Source organism: Ictidomys tridecemlineatus, chromosome 12 (genome assembly GCF_052094955.1).
Source record: "Ictidomys tridecemlineatus isolate mIctTri1 chromosome 12, mIctTri1.hap1, whole genome shotgun sequence".
Taxonomy (NCBI): Eukaryota; Metazoa; Chordata; class Mammalia; order Rodentia; family Sciuridae; genus Ictidomys; species Ictidomys tridecemlineatus.
In genome coordinates this window covers 47455219-47476290 of record NC_135488.1, presented here as the reverse complement: position 1 = coordinate 47476290, position 21072 = coordinate 47455219, and the positions used below count along the sequence as shown (strand labels likewise).

General features: G+C 44.5%; 1 protein-coding gene across 5 annotated transcripts in view; it reads left to right on the top strand.

The window, feature by feature from the left end:
* Window positions 1–21072, top strand: part of St6gal2 (ST6 beta-galactoside alpha-2,6-sialyltransferase 2) — a 72025-nt gene that overhangs the window by 21566 nt on the left and 29387 nt on the right. For all 5 annotated transcript variants that reach the window (XM_078028906.1, XM_078028902.1, XM_078028904.1 and 2 more), the window contains exon 2: window positions 17401–18379. In XM_078028906.1, coding sequence (XP_077885032.1) covers window positions 17458–18379 — 922 coding nt within the window. In that variant the 5' untranslated portion in view covers window positions 17401–17457. The remainder of the gene's footprint in view (window positions 1–17400; window positions 18380–21072) is intronic.

Sequence of the window (21072 nt, the reverse complement as noted above, 5' to 3'; positions counted from 1 at the left end):
CACTTAGTAATCACTCTTCCTAGCACCGCGTCACTTTCACATCTAGTCTCTGTTGATGTCCACAGACACCTTGTGAGACACTGATGACGCTTCTTAGTTTGTCGTATTGAGAACTAAAGATGACACAGGTTCATCCCAATCTGCCAGTATGTCTCCCTTGGCTCACAGAGGCACTGAGGCTGCTGCCCACCTGTTGTGTGGATACCATCTCATGGTGACCTGCTCCAGGACCAGCCTCAGAAACATGTTGCTTTAGACTGGGGGCCCTCTATGATCCCCAAAATATTTTGAACTCCATTGGAATGATCCTAGAGATTTTTACGATGTAGTCATTTTATTCTTGAGGTTTCTGGTTGCCACAACATTCTGTTTAGCTACAGAAAAGCATAGTCATATACAACTTAATGACACTCCCGTCAGCAAAAAATTGGTCTGTGTATGGGATGATGGCCCCATAAGTTCTATCACCTAGAGACATGTGGCCACCTAGTTTGCATGAGTACATGCTGTGATGGTTCCTACCGACACATTCCTTAGAACATATCCCGTCATTGACAACACGGGACTGCTCTGGAAACAGAATCCATGGTCCAGGCTACTCGGGATCATAAGATGACAAGGAGCATATTTCAAGTAGAACACAGTTCTGGGGTGGGGGGCGTATTTCAGTCCCTTTCCATCACATATTGACAGAGAACAAGGCAATGGATGTGAGCCAGGAAACCTGTATTTTCATTCTCTGTCTGCCTTCAATTTGATATCTATAGGTGACTTGCTTCATTTCTCCAGACCACAAATTCCTCATTTATAAGAAGAGAAAGTTCAAGTTCTTTTAGGATCTGTCCCAGTTTGACAAGTCTCCCAGTCTCCAGAATGGAGGGAGAAAATGCTCCCACTGATAATATGTTCTTTGACTTGCCTAAGACAAAGAAAGCATTTGTACTATTAAGCAATGGACGCATGGTTCTACAATGGTATGCATTTATTTGGTGGTTGGGAAAATACAAACTTATTTTATCTGTCAAACTCTTTAGATCTAAAACAGTCCAGCAGTTTGGTGTTTCCAGCGATTTGGTTGCACTGCCATCTCTGTCTTGACGTTTCTTCTGTGTCCTGCCTCAGCCTAGTGCCTGGGTCATTTCAGCCCAAAATACTCCCATGTTTTCACTTAGGACTGATAGTTTACTTTATTGAAATATAATTTTACTCCAATGAGAAAGGCCACCAAGCCAGAAATGAATTTTTTTGTTTGTTTGATTTTTGGTTTTGTTTGCTGCCTCCTCCTCCTCCTCCTCCTCCTCCTCCTCCTCTTCTTCTTCTTCTTCTTCTTCGTGTGTGTACACATAATACAGTATACACTCACAGTAGCTATACATGGCTTAACTTGAACTTTATATTCTGAGAAAGCAGAACATTTTTGGGGGTATTTTTTTCCTTTGAAATCAAAGTAATAGCCCTACACTGTTCAGAAATGAATTCCAGATATAGATTTTTATCCAACTCATCTGACATTTTAAAAAAATTTTAAACTGATGAATTCAGTGTTTCTGTGATAGACATCATAAACATTTTCCTTTTTCAAAAAGCAATCTGGGGAGTGTATATTTGTACTGTAGTTAATGCTGTGTTAAGTCAGTGTAATATAGCTGCTGCAAACATTTGTAGAGCAAAGGAAGAAAAGCTTTTATTTAAATCTTGCCAAGAGCAGAAATAAAATGAGCAAATGCACACTGGAGTGAGAGGCAACATAAAGACCGGTACTGTTTTATTACCGGAGTGCCGCAGCATTAGCATTTCATTGAAGTGCATGTCACATGTGGAATGATCACTAATAATTTTACAAAGTCTGAGTGTGTGGTTTATAAGAGATGTTTGTTGAGTGAACAAATGTTGGATAAGGCATTTCTTTTCTGCTACAGAGATGTCATTTACTCAGCATGGAAATTAGATGCAGACACCCTAATTGTAATATTGTTTGTATATTTACATAAGAATAAATGAACAGCTGTTTTATTTAGTTATGAAATATTCTTGGCTGACATGGGTATCTACTAAGGAGACAATGTTACTAGTTATTTTCACTAAATTATAGGATTCTTGAAAAGAAGATTGGGTTAGCGTGTGCGCGTGCATGTTGAATATCCTTCATTCCACATGCTTGGGACCAGAAGTGTTTTATATTTCAGAATTTTTTGGATTTTAGAATATTTTCATTTCTATCATGAGAAACCTTGGGAAGGGACCCAAGTCTAAACATGAAATTCATTTATGTTTTATGTTCCCCTTATACACACAGTTTGAAGGCACACTTCATGCCGTATTGGGGCTGACCACATTTCACTACATGAAGTCAGGTGTGGACTGTCCCATCCTGTGGCATGAGGTCAGCCCATTGTAGAAAGCTTTGGGTTTTGGAGCATTTTAGAATTTGAAATTTGAGATTAAGGATGCTCAACCTATATATATCTAGCTGGATAGGTATACCACTCACACACACGTACACACACACTCACAAAGATATTACTTACATATATATACATACATGTGTGTGTGTATATATACATATATATGTGTGTGTGTGTATGTGTGTATATACACACACACACACACCCCTACACACAGATACACTTCAGTGTGTGTGTGTGTGTGTAAATATATACACATAGATTAATATATACACACATCTTTATAAATGACTAGTCTATCAAGGGGTATGTCAGCAGTTTCTATGCCGTGAGTTATTTACACACTGGAAGACAGAGCTTCCCGTGGGTCAGAGAGACTTCAGAAGTAAGGGAAAAGGGCTGGGGCAGGCTGAGCAGGAGAAAACCAGGTACCTTAGTTGACATGGATATTGCTGCAGAAATCATCAGGTCTCACGTTGTGCAATGTCCTTTCAGACCCACAGCCTCCGGCACTTTCTTCTCCTCTAACGTGTTCTTTCTCTGGCCTCCTGGTGAGTTTTCAGCTCAGAGTCTGGTGAGTTAGCCATAACTTGGTCTTAGGCTCTATTCCTCCTTTAACTTCTGTCACTGACATCTCAAGAGGCAATCTGGGTTCCGAGTTTGACACTGGTGCCCACGTGCAGGTGGGATCATCCTGGGGTCCTATGGAAGTTAGCCAAACCTCTGTGCCGCCAGTCAAGGCTGGGTGGGTGGGCCTGTATTATTATTTCCCCTCTTTCTTTCTATTCCTAGACGTCACAAATTAAACTTCCAGAGGTGTACGTATGAGTTCCCACATCTTGATGGCATCTGGCTGAATTTTAGCTAAAACCATTTGTGAGGAAGGTCTTCCCTGTTAGAGATGCTGAAACCCACAGTGTTTTTTTATGTAATTGATATCATAAAGACATTGAAATTATGTCTTTAAAAGTCAGTCTCTTTCATAGAAGCCAGCATTTCCTTATCATGATATGTAAAATAGATAGCAAGCAGTTTGATCTTTATAAAGAATATGTATTAAATAACCATGAACTTATCCAGACTGCAGCATGTGGCACGTGGTTCTTAGCTGCCTGAACCCTCTACTGCTCCACTGAGGTTCCAGCTAGTTGAAATGCTTCTCTGCCGCCAAGTGCCAAGTACCTAACTCTTCACTATCTGTTCATGCCAGCTCAGTTTTTCTGTCTCCAAAAGACTTTCCCACACTCCCCAACTGGAATTATGTTCTGGTGCCTGAGAACACCTTTTTCATTTCCTTCCTGACTTCCTTCCTGGACTGGCTGAGTATGAACTAAGTGCTGGGCACTGTCCTAGGCACTGAGGATGCCATGGTCCGCAAGAAAGTCTACAACCCATTTGAGAAGAAAGGCCGTAAACAGATAATCCCATCAGGTCAGGATCAGTATCAATAATCAAAACAAAGGGGCTGGGGCTGTAGCTCAGTGGTAGAGCGCCTTCCCTGCATGCACACGTGAGGCACTGGTTTTGATCCTCAGCACCACGTAAAAATAAATAAATAAAGATACTGTGGCCAACCACAGCTAAAAAAACACATTTTTTTTATTGGTTGTTGAAAACATTACAAAGCTCATGACATATCATCTTTCATACATTTGATTCAAGGGGGTTATGAACTCCCATTTTTACCCCAAATACAAATTGCAGGATCACATCGGTTACACATTCGCATTTTTACATAATGAAGAAATCCAAACAAAGTCGTCTAAGAGGGGTAGAGAGGATAAGGGATTGTTGGAGGAGAGCCTTTCTGAAAGGTAGCATTTGAGCTGAGACTTAAGGAGGACTTCAGACCAGTTTCAAGAGGAGCACTGTCCCAGGCAGAGGGGAGCCTGTTGGAAAGCCCTGGGGCAACAGGAGTTGAATGTGCCCATGAAGCACGGAGGAAGGGGCTTGGAGTAGGGGTAAGAGATGAGGGCAAAAGGACAGGCAGAACCACACCAGGGACACCTTGGATGCCAACGCAGGAGTGTTTTAGTTTGAAGTAGAAAGAAGAACATGGAGGTTTCGGAACAGGGGTGGCACTGTTGAATTTACACTTTAAAATTGCCATGCTGCCTGGCAGGAGGGAAGCAGGAAAACCAGCTCAACGTTCTGACCCTGGAACAGAAGAGGATGCAGGGTCCACAGTGGGGCCATGGGAAAGGCCCACGGTGTCAGAGGCTAGATATTCTGGAATTGGGGCTAGAGGTTGGCACTGAATATGGGAAGAAATGGAAAAAACCCATCAAGAATAACACTAAGTTTTGACCTGGGCAGCTGGGTGAACAGCGGTGCTGTTTGCCAGACGGAGACTACAGGAGGAGAACAATGAGAATTCTGTTTGGACATTAACTTGGGGATTTCTGGGAAACATTGACATAGAGCTATCACGTAGGAAGTTTTTTTGTGGCTCTGGAGTTAAGTAGACAATCTCTGATGTACAGTAGCTCAACTTATGGTGTGACTTGTGATTTTATTACTTTACAATGGTAAGAAAGCCTATGTGCTCCATAGAAATGAAACTTTTGATTTTAAATTGGACCTTTTCTCCAGCTAGCAATATGCAATGTGATACTCTTTCATGAGCAGCAGGCCAGGACTTCCAATCAGCCACAAGATCACAGTGGTCAACAGCTGACATGCTCCAGTGTGCTGTGTTGCTGAGCTAGGGTGTGCAGTAAGTTAAATGCATTAAATGCATTTGGGGAGCTTATGATATTTTCAACTTACCATAGTTTTTTTCAGGACAGAACATAACTCCATCAGAATCAAGAAGCATCTTTCCATATAAATGTGAATGACTTCCATATACAGAAAATGCTGCACAATTATAACCATGCATTTAGGTAGCAGGTGTCTATTTTCAATTCATACCCACAAGTATTCAAGAAGTTCACCTTGAAGTTCAACTCAACCTCATCTATACTCTGAGACCTCATTCCAGAGTAATTTAACTGCTAATTCAGCCAAACCTTTTGATTGGTTAAATAGAGTTGACTTAGAGATACAGGTAACTTTGGTTTCCTGTTACCCTGTAATTCTGGGGTTTGGAGAGCCTCGTGTCATGGCAGGGGGTGGAGGTTGTCTAGGACAGGAGTTGTGTTCGCCTCCACCTGATCTCCTGCCTTCACAGGGTGGGCTGACTTTTACTGCCATGCCCAGCACACCCTTGCCTAAAAATCCCCATTAGGTCTGTGACTGTCTCTACACGGAGGTCACACATGGCTCTTCTTCTACGTCATTATGGGCACAGAAAACTCTGGTGCACACAGTCATCTGAGAGCGATGGTGTGCAGTGAAGGGCAGAATTTCTGCCAGACGTGGTCCTAGGTAAAGAGTAGAGCAAGATCCCTAATATATTCACTCCCCCAACATCTCTGGACTCTTGAGAGACACTCACCACCATCTAACTCTTCTGCTCCAGCTCCCACTCTTCTCTTCCATCAACCCAAAGGTGTTTTTTTTTAACTCTTCTTGGGCCAGAAGAAATGGGCTCAGCAAATATTCTTCCCAACTTTATTCTCCATTAAAATGTAGCTTTTGAGATTAAAAACCAAAAATTGACATAACCCATCCTCTGGTTCCCTTATGATAATTATCCTCTGAGGATGTTCTAATGTTTTTTCCCTATGGAGAGAGGAAAGGAGGAAGGTCATAAGGTAAAAGGAAATATGGTAGGGGGAAATTTAGGACTTCACCGTGTCATGCAGAACAGGTTGACTCTGAGGATGCGGAACCCACAAACATAGAGGGCTGACTGTTCTTACCATGCTCAGCATCGTCCACCTAGAATCCAACGTGTACAGGTGCTCAGATGTCTACAGAGCATAGGAATGAATGAAGCAGCAGGTGAGCGTGTAATGGGGCTGACAATTCTGTGTTTACCTGTGCACTTGCATGCATGCGCGCGCGCGCGCACACACACACACACACACACACACACACACACACACCATAGACAGAGAACCTTGAGCTCTACGGGATCAGAGAGCAAAGTGCCAAGTTCTTCTCTGAGAAGTTCCTTGGAAGTCTTATGTTGTAAATATTAAAGTTGATTTTACATTTGACTCCAAGATATGTGTGCATGTGTGCTTCGATATAGAATATCTCCCCACGTCTTCTGTTAAATCACCACCCAGGAAGACACACCTGGCCTATCTCATCATGCCTCTAGATCATGTATCCCATCACAGTGAGCAAGGTGTTCATTAACAGCTTGCAATTTTTTGTTTAATAAGAATTTGAAAGTTCCATCCTTAAAAGCAAACATCAGGAGTACTGCCACATTCTCTGAAGAGCCTTGTAAAGCAAACAACAAGCATCTTTACTTGCCCAGAAAACAATTCACAAGGCAACGATTTTGCACACGTACCTCTGCATCTGCCTAGGTGATTTTGTGTGTGTATTCCAGGGTCATCTTTGCATTCATATTTATTTTATAAACCAAAACACTGACTAAGGTTACTGTGACATAATTATTAAATCTAGATGTTGACTATTCCTCATATCATGAAAACAAATTTAAAATGTTCTAATGTTTTTTTTTTTTCCTTGACTGTTTTCAAAACCATGGGAGGTGAAGAGAGCAGACTCCATCACTGTCCTCCTCCTGTCTACCTAAAATGACACCAGGCACCCTCTGAGCTCCACTGCACATTAACAAGTGAGGCTTCCAAGGCAGCGTCACTGTGACCTAAGTCTGATTTGTTCTACTGCCTTAAAATGCTCTCAGCTCTAGTTCTGAGGATAGGGTTTAAGGAAGACTAACAATAACTGCTCACCATCTTAGCAAATGTCAGACAGATGGAGGTCAAGCTACCCTGTGTACCACTGAGGAAGCCCTGCCACGCTGTGGCCTGGGTGTGAGGAACAGATTGGATTGCCATTGCTTCCCTTCCCCCTGCACACCCCAGTCTAGACCCTGAGCCATTTGAAGGACAGTTTAGGGCTAGAGAGAGTCATACCATGATCAGTATTTCTCAGTAGACTGTGGATTCCTTTTCTGTGCAAAATATTAAGGAGTGGAAAGAGGCTGGGATGCTATTCGTAGTTGTCCCTCAACACTGGAAACAGCAGCACCAGGAAAGACCCATTGTCCTCTGCAGCTGGATTCCAGATGGTACATGTGAATGCCTAGCCCAGGTGGTATGTTTAGGTACTTATCGTCGGTGGGAGTAACAATAGGTACTCTATTTGCATTTCTTTTTTTAAAATTTGTAGTCAGCATAAGAAAGAGATACCTGCACTCCTATGCTTACTGCAATTCTGTTCACAGTAGCCAAGTTATGGAATCAACTGAGGTATCTACTGAAGGATGAATGGATAAAGATAACGACCAGTCACAGTGAACCAGTTGCCAGCCTTTGCTCATATTAAATACAACTTACAAATATTTAGTTTTTATATATAATTTCTGATCATTAAAATGTTTATAAATGTATTTTTACCAAAGAGATGCAATTCATTATGATAAAGTATTGCAGAGTAAACTTTTTCTTTTGTAACAAAAAATGTGGTATATATATTTATATAGATAGATACATACATACGTACATACATATACACAATGCAATATTCTTGAGCTACAGAAAAGAATGAAATCCTGTCGTGTGCTGCAAAATGGTCATTAATAGACATAGAAGACAAATGCCCCATGTTCTCTCTTATATATTGAAGTTGATCTCAGAGCAGAAGAGAGTGGAATAGTGATTACTAGAGAAGGGAACAGAGGGGACAGAGGCCATTAGATACAGGTACCAACTTAGAGTTAGGAGTAATAAGTTCCACTGCTCTACAGCCCAGGAGAGGGACGTTCACAATAACCTATTATATGTCACATGAAGAGCTAGAAGAGAGTAGCTCAAAAGGCTCCAAACCTAGAGAATTGGTAAAGTGATGGAAATGCTAATTCCCCTGATTAGATCAGCACAGGTTGTAGTAGAAGGTCACATTGTACTTCATAAATATGTATAATATCATGTTAAGTAGGAAGAAAAATTAAAACTAAAAAATGCAGGTTTTTCTGTAACAACTCTATGAGGCTGGGATGTTCTTCATTTGACAGAAGATGAAGCTGAGGTCAGAGGACAGAAACTTGCCCAAGTTCACATGGATCGGGAGAGCCAGGGTCTGGAGCCTTGTGCCCCATAAGCTCAGTTTTTCTCTGCTTTCAGTGATGGTGCTATAAAGTTATTTTCTTGGCTAATAATGTTAGCTCATGAAAGCTTTAACTAAATAATATGTTCACCTTATGTCTCACTTTACTCGATCAGCAGGAGTTGTAACTTAAGGGACTTTGGAAATAGATAAATACAGAATTAATGGTTATCAATTAATGCTTTCTTATTTTTATGACTTTTTACAACTTTTCTTACAATTTCACTTTTTCAAGTTTTGTCAAATATCTTAAGTATGCAGTGAAACTAGTTTAATAAAGAAGTTTATATACCTAGATTTAGGGCCTATTAATATTTTTTTTCATATTTACTTTAGATCCTTTCATTTATTTTCCTTTTTTAAAATGTATTTGTTCTTTTTAGATGTACATGACAGTAGAGTGTATTTTGACATATTGTACATACACGGAGTATAACCCATTCTAATTAGGATCCCATTTGTGTGGGCATACCTAATGTGGAGTTACACTGGTCATGTGTTCATGTATGAACACAGGAAAGTTATGTCTGATTTGTTCTACTGTCTTTCCTATTCCCATCCCCCATCCCTTCTCTTCCTTCCTCTTTGTCTAATCCAGTGAACTTCTGTTCTTCCTTCTCCACTCCCTTATTGGTGGGCATCCACATATCAGAGACAATATTCAGCCTTTTGGTGGGGGGATTGGCTTATTTCATTTAGGATGACAGTCTCCAGTTCCATCTATTTACAAGTAAATGCCATAATTTCATTCTTCTTTATGGATGCGTAATATTTCATTGTGCATATGTACCACATTTTCTTTATCCATTCATTGAAGAGCATTTAGAGAATTGATAAGAGAATCCACCATCTGTTGGTTCCATACCAGTCAGAATGTCAGTTATCAAGAAAACAAGTAATAATGTTGGTGAGGATGTGGGGGAAAAGGTAAACTCTTACATTGCTGGTGGAACTGAAAATTGGTGCAAACACTATGGAAAGCAGTATGGAGATTCCTCAGGAAACTTGGAATGGAACCACCATTTGACCCAGCTATTCCCCTGGTTGGTTTAAACCCAAAAGACTCAAAATCAGCATACTATAGTGATGCAGCCACATCAATGTTTACAGCAGCTCAGTTCATCAGAGCTAAGCTATGGAACCAACCCAGACTCTTTCTTTTTAAGAAAAGAAATACTTTTGCACCGACGCATGCATCCTGCTTCCCTCCCACCCATCAAAATCTTTTTACTCCTTCCTCAGAGGTAGCTACTAGGTAAGTTTCTACTATGTTCTGAAAGTTTACATAAATGGCCCAAATTTGTGTGTTTGCTTTTTCAGCTTCTATTTTCCCCTCAGGATTATTTCTAAAATTAGCTCGAGGATATGGAGCTAAGACACTTAGCTTTTGTTTTCTTTTTAAATTTATTTAGTTTTATGCATCTCTTTCCACATGAAACTTTTTCCAGCATTAGAAACAGATGCCCCATGTGGGGTCTTTGAAGTCTCCTGGAAAGATGTCCCTAAGCCCACTTTTCTTCTCTGAGAGAAATTTTTGTGATCAGATCTACAGTATCCTTTTTGTTCATGCCTTTGTGGCTCAAACATTTCAACCTTAATTTCCCCCCAATCTCAATCAGTTCCCCACCCCTAAAGCATCAGGTGATATATGTCCAGACTTACCTTTGGCTTAAAATTTATTTGTTGAATTATAGCGGCTTGAATTATAATAAGCTGATTAGCACAATAAATCCGTTAGAAGACACTTATCAGCCACGCAGTCTAGGACAGGTTGAATTTTTAGGACTGAAATACCAGAGAGACGTCTTTACTTAGATTAATTTAGTGTTTATTAGCTTGAGTCAGGCGCTAGTGTTTATCTAAGCGGGGACATGTCCATTTAGGGTCATTTGAAAGGAGAGATGCTTAGTGGTAGGACTTCAAGTGTGTGCACATGGCGCCAAAGCAAACACAGTGAAGTCCATGCTTGTGATGCTACTTTTTCTACGTTTACAAAATTGCAGAACCTGGACTGAAAAATGATATCAACTGAGTTCTCGCTTCAGGTGGAGCTAAACATGTCCCACTTTTCACGACTCCTTCAATTCATAAAGCAGTGATGATTGAAGCACTGTTATGACTCAACATTTGATAACGAAACTGAGGCTCCAAGGGCTCATCCACACAGCACCCTGTGTGACCACTAGGCTTCCTAGTGCTTTTGCTCCTCTGCCTTTGCTCCTCCTGATGGTTATTGTCATCTGGATCACTCTACAACACCAAAGCCCCGCAGCCCTGACTCCCTGCTGGAGTGGAGCAGCATTCCTTCATCATCCCATACCCACCCAGGGCCAGCCCATGGTGAAGCCCTATCTGGGCTAGGATTCTCCATGGCTTCTTAAATGGCGGCCTCTGCTGGCACAGAAGCCCCCTTGTCAGAGCCACCAATACTTTGACCCCACAGCCCACTTGTCTTTTAAGAATCCGAGCTGACCTTTCAAGACTCAAGGGCAGGTCTGCACCTTTCCGTCTTCTTGACAATTCCATGTGAGGGCCAAAGCGAATATGTCACTCCAGCCATGAGTCTGGGCATCACATGGGTATGAAGTGTAAATATTTGAATGCTAATTATCGGAAAACAAACAGGACGCCACGTCCAAAGCAGATGAATGCTGTCGCGGGAAGCCAGCAGACCCTGGCTGGCAGGCAGCTTGTGTTGTCTCTGCACAACCAATGACAGACGTCTGGCATCGTTTCCACCTCCCCTTCCCCCTTCGGAATGCCGTCCAGAGTGACTCACATGTGTGAGTCTTTGCCTTTTGAACCATTTCCCATCTGCCTGCCTCTTGAGCAAAACCCCCATACCGTGGAAATTACTTGAGCCCAGAAAGACCATGCCATCATCCTGTAGGAGCAGCCCACCCTTGTCCATCCAACCTGAGCCTGCTACATCATGCCTGTGTACACTCTCAACCCAGGAACATTTGGCCCAGGTGTTGCACTGGTTTGAAATAACCAATCCCGCTTCCATACTGATGCATCCATATCCGACTCTAGACTTCCTCTTCATCAAAGCACTTCTGCATTGCTTATTTCTCCTGCATGCATTCAGTAGTCCTGGAACTCAATAACAATGCAGTGACTCACGTTGCCTTCCCTCCTGGCTGGCACAGTGCAGTGACCACAGGCCTTGAAGCCTGCAGCCTCCCTGGAAATGTGTGTGGATTGGCAACCCATTGTGATGAGGCAAAGTCCACTTGGGGGGTGTCCCCAGACGTAAGGTATCTCCAGTGAATGCCAGAACATGGAGCCTGGAGCCGGAGCCTCCCTGGGAAAATGAGTTACTCCAGCAAATAAGAACAGGGATGTCCAGGGTGGATGTGAGGGGATGAACTGGTCTGGGTAGCTTAGGGAACTCGCCTGAAGTTAGACACGGTAGTTCATGGCAGAAAGGAAAAGAACTCGTTAAAATTGTAAAGTTGAGCCACGCAATGTGGTGCATGCCTACAATCCCAGCAATTCAGGAGACTAAGGCAGGAGGATCACAATTTATCATCCAGCCTCAGCAATTTGTCAAGGCCCTAAGCAATTGAGTGAGACCCTGTCTCAAAATGAAAACTAAAAAAGATGTGGCTCAGTGATAAAGCACTGCTGAGTTAAAGTTAAATCCCCAGTATTTATTAAATCTCTAGTATAATTAATACACACACACACACACACACACACACAGATACAAAATTGATGGTTGCTGTACCTAGCAATGGCAATGAAAAAAAAAAAAAGTAGCTTTGGACAAAAAAATCTAGGAAAGAATGAATTTTTTGGAGCTTCATTTTTTTTGTATGCTAGATGGCAACGGTGATGTTTACTAAAGAGCTTATTGTAAACTAAACTGAAATGAACTGAAACGTGACAATGCTTGTGAGGTGCTTGGTATTAACCTGGCACACACTGGGCATTTGGTAAATGGCAGCCTCTGATCACTGCTGCTAGTTCACCCCACAGCCCCCTGACTAGTACTGCGGCTGCTGTTGAGAATACAAACCTAGCCATCCAGCAAGCCTGCCATCCCACTTTCCATGACCTCACTGTACCTAGAGATGCCCAAACCCTCCTGCCAGGCTGAGAAGAGCAGCAGACTAGACGCAGCCTCCCTCCCAACCCAGCCAGGAGCCCACGTGTAGGCAATCCCAGGGCCATACACTCCCCAGTTTATGGCATTACTTTCAATCATTTATTTCACTTATTTCAGAAATACTGATTGGAACCTTTCTACAGCCCAACTTACTCTGGTGGCTCCAGGAGCCTCTGGGAGCCCGAGGGCGTCTCTGTTGTAGCAAGCTCGCGGATCTGAAGCTGTGGTCCCAGTGTTCTAAACCTACGCCTTTGCCTAGCAAGGTCCTTGGAGTCTGTCAGTCCTAGTAGAACTCTTCCTAGCCCACAGATCATGGAAGCCACATCCATTTGGAGTCACACAGCCCTGGGTGACAAAGAGGAGGCCCCAGTTGCCATGGGACTGCCTTTCCTGGGACAAAGGCCTGACAAATCCTGCTCCCTAGAGAAGGAGCCTGGGGTCCCACCACCACAGTGCCCCACTGACCCGGCTGGCCTTTTCTTTCTCCTCTGCTGGACATTAGCTTAAGAATGGAACGGGGCTGAGCAGAATGAATGAGGGAGTGGACTGGACTTAGCGTTCTGCCTTTAGCAGCATGAAAATGTCCTTCTATTATGAAAAATGGAAAAAGGGAAGAGTCCATTGTAAAAGGGGACGGCGAGGTGGTGATGAGATAGAATTCCAGTGGGGGAGGATCTTCCTCTCACACAGACTGAGCGTTTTCTCAGATATGTGACAAGAGCTAATTTTAGAAAAATGATTCTTGAAAGAAAATGACTCCCGAAGGCTATTAAGCTACAAGAATGTCTCACTATAGCTCACACACTAAATCTTTATTATTTCAACATTAAAATAAAAACTTAGCTTTGAGATTAGTGCAGACATCTCTCTCTCTCTCTCTCTCTCTCTCTCTCTCTCTCTCTCTCTCTCTCTCACACACACACACACACACACACATACACACACATTGATGTTTCTCAGACCCACAGAAAAACCTGGCAAGCTGGCGTTTATAGCAGACACATCAAAGTGTGCTTAAAAAAAAAAAAAGAATCCATTCAAGAAAACTGGCGATAAAACTTGTCAACCGCAGGGCTTGAGAGGGACATCATTAAAGCAGAAAGGCCTAGAATTAACCTCTCTCTGCCCTTGAACAAAATAAGAAGTTAGCAGCATTAACCTAAGCTGCATTGTAATGTTTGTCTGCGGCAGTGTTTACATTTCATAATTTCATCTGACAACTTGTGATAAATTGTGCCTTTTGGAAAATGTGATTTCTTTCAGAACAATTGGAAGGAGCATTTAAACACTCTTTTGTACTAGTCTTGAGTATCCATGAGGGACTGCGACTCACTCCTTTGTTTGGGAATTAGTATGGAAGATACGGGCACCCACCAACCTTCCTGGGCAAGCAGAACAGTTAAAATAATTTGCAGCAGTGGGGGCACTTTTGATTTGGCCTGCAAAAATAGAAGTTTCCTAGAGGGTTGGCGAGAAAGAGAACAGAAGTAGGAGAAAGAGTGGGAATGGGAAAAAGTGGTGCCAACCGGCTGAGAACATCCACTGGGAATCCAAACCTTCCCACTGCCAGGTAATCACGTCGGAATTGCTGTGGGAAGGAAGAGAAAGCCACACCGCATCTGGTTTGTGTATAATCTTGCCAAAGCTCTTCCCAGGGGAAAACTGGCAACAAGTCCGCAGCCTTAGTCACTTAAACCACAAAGCACACGTGAAGGTCTGATTAGGGAGCACTTTTCCATCGGCGTCTGGGGACAGATGATTTGCCTGATGGGCCTCTAACACGTCCCCGATGCCATTTATTTCACACCAGCTAATGATGGCACATAGCAGTGAGTCTAACAGACGACTTTGTTTGAGCTATGTCATTACGATATTTCAGATGCACTGTATTGGGGGAAAATATGCTTTCTATTGCTTAGCCAAACCTCCCTTTCTTTCTATTAGGCTGTGTTTTTCTTTCAAGGAAAAGCACGATGCAGGGTTTTCACAGTGATGACGTCTCCTACCTCTCTACCCTGGATTTGTTACCAATAATGCTGATGGCGGAGACCCACGACACTTAGAGTGATTTCTGTAGCATTTTGCTAGCAGAGTACTTGAGATTTAATCATTTTGGAAAATGTTCTCTTAATTAGCAACAGAAGGTTTGAAGCTACAGAAGTTGCAGCAAAGGCTTTTAGATTATTAAAAGTTGAAGTCTAATCACGAATGAGAGCAGCAACCCCACTCCTTTCTGTAATTACTGTGGGAGCCACGTGTGTCTCACCTGGGGGAGCAGCAGCCTTTTGCAGTGGGATCCTCATGCCGTTGTGGGGCTCCGAGGGCTGCTTGGATCCCACCTCTTCCCACTTCCAGGCAGAGAGAACGAACTGTCATGGAGTCCTGTCCTTCCCTTTTTGTATGTCCCAGATCCTCCCGTTCTCCCTCACCATCATGTCTGCCATCATCCCCCTTGACACGCAAGGCTTCCCATGTCTGCAGCTCGGAGCTAGGTGTTTTTGCATAATGAACTCAGTATCTGATCATCTGAAACTTTTTGTGAAATTTAGCGGGTTCAGCGCAGCTTCCTGACACCCCTAAGGGCGACATTAATTCATCTTTGCGGGAGGGAGGCCCTGGCCCTGCAGCCAGAAGTGTCTCTTTCCCAATAGCTGAAGGCTTCCTTTTCCTTCCTGCACACCCCTCCACTCAGCACACACCTCGCCTTTGTGTATTTTAAAAATATTCTCTCAAGCTGATGCTGAAATAAGGAACTTCTGTTTCCCACTCTGAAATTGCCCACTGAGCACTGTTCCTCGGTGCAGGGAAATTAGGAAATGATAATTCCCAACCAGAAGCAGAAAGACAGCCATTTAAAGGAAGGACTGCAGAATTGGTGGCAAAGAATTTGGCTCTTTCCCTGGGTTCCTGTCCTGGAGCTTCTGAAACTTGAATTTTCCTAAGCAATAGGAGGTGATTCACACAGCATCCCCATGGGGACGGATCACCTGAAACATCATTACAAAGTTGGGAATTTGGGAATCTCAAGAAGAAGAGGGTTGATGGAGATTGAGTTCAGTCACATGGCCAACAGTTCAATCCGTTATGCTCATGTAATAAAACCTCAATTAAAAGCTCTGGAACCAAGGCTTAGTGGAGCTTTCCGGTTGGTGAACATTTCAATGTGCCAGGAAGGAAACACGCGGATTCCACAGGAGAGGGTTTGGAAACTTTGAATTCCCTCCAGATATCACCCTATATGCATCTGTATGATAAACTATAACCATGAGTACAGCACTTGTCTGACTTCAGTTAGTCTTTCAAATAGAGTACCAGATTTGATGGGTAACTCCAGATTGGTAGCTGAAACACAAGAAGTGTGGGTAACACAGGTGGCATCCAAAGTGAGGACAGTCTTGTGTATGACTGAACTTTGGGGACTTCAGAATGCTAGTGTCAGTTTATTGCAATGCACACAACTGCAATGTGAGCAGAGCAATTGTTATTAAAGGTAATTTTTCCAATTCTATTAGATATCTTGAAATACTGGAAACAAGTTCTAGATCTTCCCACTGTGCATTACAGCTTGAATCACTGTCTCCTGAGTTAGGCAGGTAATGTAGAAGTTGCCCCAGACTGCACATTAGCAAACTGCTCATTACCAGTTGCCAAAGTGATGCATACAGAACTGGTGAGTAAGCACTTAGAAACTTGGACAGATATTAGACTTTGCCATGACATTCAGGCATGGAAAGAAATATAAATATACCAGACAGTGACAATTTGGGGGAAAAATGATCCTTTACCACAGATAGTTTGAGGAGCCTAATTTAGAAAATATAACTTCAGTTGGTATGAGCAGATGGAGTCAGAATTTAGTGTTAAAAGTGTGAACCTTACATCAACCAGATGGGTATGTAATATCTGCTGCGGGCTATCTCTGTGGTTTTGAGAGTTGCTTAGCCTTGCTGGGCCTTAGCTTCGTCATTTAGTACATGGATATAGCAATATTTCCTAACTTACTAGGTACTAAAAAGACCAAATGAGATCATCCAGGACACATGCTAAGTAGAGAGGCCAGCACAAATCAAGCTAACTGCTGGTATTTCTTCACTGCTCACTGCTTGGCATTGGTGATTCTGACTTGCTGTAGAAGTAGGAGGATGTTATCTGTTGAAATCAACATACTCTGGCGTGACATTCATCCAGAGACCCCAGGGTCACTGAGGCATTTCCCTATTTAGTGCCATACATGGTACGTTCCAGGCAGCCTTCCAGGACCAGGAGACTGTGAGGAATCAAATACAGTTGTCACCCCTTAGAAGTGCTCAGCATACCTGGTGTACAATATATGTGCGTGAGCCTTTAGCAGACTGATAGGCAGATAAGAACAGGCCAACGATACTTCACTCTTCTGCATGGCTCCACAAAATTGGGATCCTATCAACTCAGATGCAGGGGCGTTTTGCTGGAGTATCCGACTGTGTTGAGGCAAATGCATCCCTGAGACGCCTGGGATGGCGCACGGTTCTGGACTGAGGTGGTGAGGCAAGTCAGGGATAGACAGAACCCCTGGATTTAGTGAAGCTCCCAAAGGGTTCTGATTTCTGATGCCCCTGTCAGTCCCCCTCCCTGCCAACAACAATGCCCAGGTTAGTTTGTCACCAGCCCCACACTGACTAACTGTGGCTCCCGGCTGTGTTTCAGGCTCTTCCCACGTCCCAGTGCTTCTGAACACCGAGGTGCTGACCCCAGAGACCTGCCATGAAACCACACTTGAAGCAATGGCGACAACGAATGCTCTTTGGAATATTTGCGTGGGGGCTACTCTTTTTGGTGATTTTCATCTACTTCACTGACAGCAACCCTGCTGAGCCAGTGCCCAGCACCTTCCCCTTCCTCGAGACCCGAGGGCTGCTGCCCATCCAGGGCAAGCAGCGGGTCATCATGGGCGCCATGCACGAGCCCTCCTCGCCCAGGAGTTTGGATGCAGACAAGGTGCTGCCAGGTGGAGACCCTGCTGCCTCCTTTCACACAGGTCCAGTGGACCCGCAGAAATGGGCTCAGGCCCAAGACGGGTTTGAAAATGAAGAGTTCTTTCCATCGCAGGTGGGGAGGAAGTCCCAAAGTGCTTTCTACCCGGAGGACGACGACTACTTTTTTGCTGCGGGTCAGCCAGGGTGGCCCAGCCACACGCAGGGGACATGGGGATTCCCCTCCCCCGGGGAGTCGTCGCAGCAGGAGACCGTCCAGAGGAGACTTCCGAAGAAGAGGCACCGGCGGCAGGGGAAAGGCCCCGCGTGGGAGGAGCGCGAGGCTGGCGACAGGCTGTACGCCTCCATGTCCAGGGCTTTCCTGTACCGCCTTTGGAAGGGGACTGTCTCCTCCAAAATGCTGAACCCGCGCCTGCAGAAGGCCATGCGGGATTACCTGGCCGCCAACAAGCACGGCGTGCGCTTCCGCGGGCGGCGGGAGGCGCGGCGGAGCAGGGCCGAGCTGCTGTGCGCGCTGCGCCGCGTGCGCGTGCGGACCCTGGACGGCACCGAGGCGCCCTTCTCGGCCTTGGGCTGGCGGCAGCTGGTGCCCGCGGTGCCCCTGGGCCAGCTGCACCCCCGCGGCCTGCACAGCTGTGCCGTGGTCATGTCCGCGGGCGCCATCCTCAACTCCTCGTTGGGGGAGGAAATAGGTGGGTCTCACCCTGGGGAGGCCCGTCACCCCATCTCGAGCCGGTGGGGAATGGGGGCCTGGTTCTTTCTGTGCGCACCTCCGGGCTGTTACTGGTGGGAAAGGCTGGGGGTGTGCACTGATGTTTCCAACTTTAGCGGAAGAGCCTACAAAGGGTTTTCCCTGGTTGGGACCAAAAGAGACTGGTCCAGCAGAGCTCTTCTGGAGCAGGACCCTAGGGATTCTAGGGGGGCTGGAAGGATGTTCCTCCTATAGCTAGTGCCGGTGGGGATGGAAGGCAACCCTCCGGGTGCCCTGTGTCGCTTCTCACTGCCGGTATCTCAAAAATTGTTCCCACAGAAACCACAGTTCCTGCAAAGACCAGGGCAGGCCATTGGGTGGCTGGAGTAGGGGGAGGAACAAAAGGTCTCCACTCTGGTTCTTAAAAAGCAGGAGATCACCCAGTCAGGTGTGTCCCCTGCTGAGAGGAGACTTGATGACAATTTTGATTACTTCAGGAACCAAATCCAAGTCCATGGGCTCTGCAGAACACCTACAGCTGTTGAGTACATGTTCCCACAGGAAACTGACCTCTTCTGTTTGCACAGTAAACATGAGCACGGTAGGCACAAGCCCAGCCTTCCTGTCATGACCGGTGCACACAGTAGGGGCCTTGTCCAGAATGGTCAATAGCCTGCCTATACCTGGACTTCTATCTTCCCTGCCAGTCTGTGTTTGAACCCATGTCAGGAGCCCTGGAGCACAGGTACTTGGTAGCTCCTGTATTGGGGTGCTTAAGAACAACAGAAGGATATAGCGAGACACTGATAGATTTATTTTAAGGGCTTGGCTCAGTGATTGTAGGGGCTGGACAATTTGAGGTCTACAGGGCATGCCAACTGGTGGGACGCTGAGACAGGGTTTCAGTGTTGTATTCTCGAGGCAGAAGTCATTCCTCAGGACTTCTTTGGTCTCCACTTTTGTTCTTAAAGCCTTCAACGGATTGTATAAGGCCCATCTACTATGTGGAGAGTGATCTGCTTTCCTCAAACTATACTGATTGAAAAGTTAATCACATCTGGAAAGTACCTTCACAGTGATATGTACACTGCTGTTCCAAACCAGCAGCATGGTGGCCTAGCCAAGCTGACGCACATCATTAAGCATCCTCCCTCCCTATCAGTCTTCAAGTAAAATATCGGTGCTTGTATATCTCTTGGTTGCAGAAAGTAGGGTAGGGCTGAAGTACCTCTCCTCCCACAGAGTCTAGGCTCTACGCTGCGTAGGCTGGGACTGGATCGCCACAGAATTCTCCATTTGCTCTGGGCTGCATTCATTTCCCCATCTTTCTCAGTCTCTCTCGTCCCTTCTTGCCAGAGATCTGTTCTTTTCTGTTACTGGTGTCCTCCTCTCCCTCAGCAATTCTGGATCCCTTTGCTCCCCAGACTTCTCTCTCTGGTCAGGCTAATTCTATTGCCGCACCAGTAAGCAAGCAGCTTGGCCCTTTAGGTGATTTTATTCATTTAACAGACGTGTGTTTTGCCCCTCCTGAATGTGTGGCTCTGCACTAGGTACAGGAGGCCAGTGTGGCTCAGCCCCAAGTCCAGAAGTGAAACAAGCACATCTATGCATTCTCACTGCAGTTGGTCTTGGATCATAACTTGTCTGGAAGTGACATTCAGAGGGCGTTGCTCCCTCGTTACAAAGAAATAATAGTGGTTTCCTGGCTTCATTTGAAGCAGGTCCCTCAGTCGTCCTGTGTCCTTGAAGAGTGACTGGTATTGCAGAGCTGTCTTAGATAAGCGATGCCACTGTAGGAAGGCTTAAAAACCCAGACCTCAGCTCAGAAGTCCTTGGGAGTGAGGCTCAGTGGGATTTTTTTTTTAAGTTAAAAAAAAAAAATCCAAGACAACAAATATGGGCTTGTGGTCTTGGGTCCCTGGTCTATTCCAGCAGGCTCATAACAACACTGTCCATGTGTCACATAAGCTTGTAGCCAAAGCCAGAGCAGAGCAGCCTGCAATTTATTAAGAAAGAGCACTGGTTTAGAGGCCCCTGGGGTGGAATAACACCACAGTTCTTCCTCATTTCCGAGGACCAATATTAATAATGCAGAGGAGGAATTTAAGTATTACGCTTTGAAGCAGGCAGTAACTTGCTTCTGGTTTTGCTTTGTTTTAAACACCTCTGCATCGTAAATACTTAGTATTTGGATTGCTCTCGCGTGCCAGAGAGAATTCCCTTGCTCTTTATTTCTGCATAAATATTCCTGACCAGGGCCTCTTAAACTCTACCCAGAATTTGAAAGAGAAGATGAAAGACATTGGGAAGTCCGTGTTTCTGAAAAACATGAGACGCCGGAGTTACATATTTGTTAGTTTCCAGCATTCAAATCTTATTTTATGTTGTGCGCTCTTAGAGGCAGCTTTATGGTTAGAATTGTAAAATCACAAATGAAGAACATGCCCGGACATTTTTTTTTAATTGTCTTTCTTGTTTTATCTAGGTTCCTTTGACTCAGATTTTGTACCTACACATTTTAGGACAAGAAGTCAGAGTGCCACTCTATTTTGGAAAAACAAAGTCTTTCATCCTTATGAGCTGGCGTCTCAGCCAGCGTATGAGCTGTATCTGCCAGGTGCTGACCTCTCTCCTACCTGCTCACCTGAAGGTCTCACTGAAAAATGCATATGCTCACAAATGGTCTCATGATGA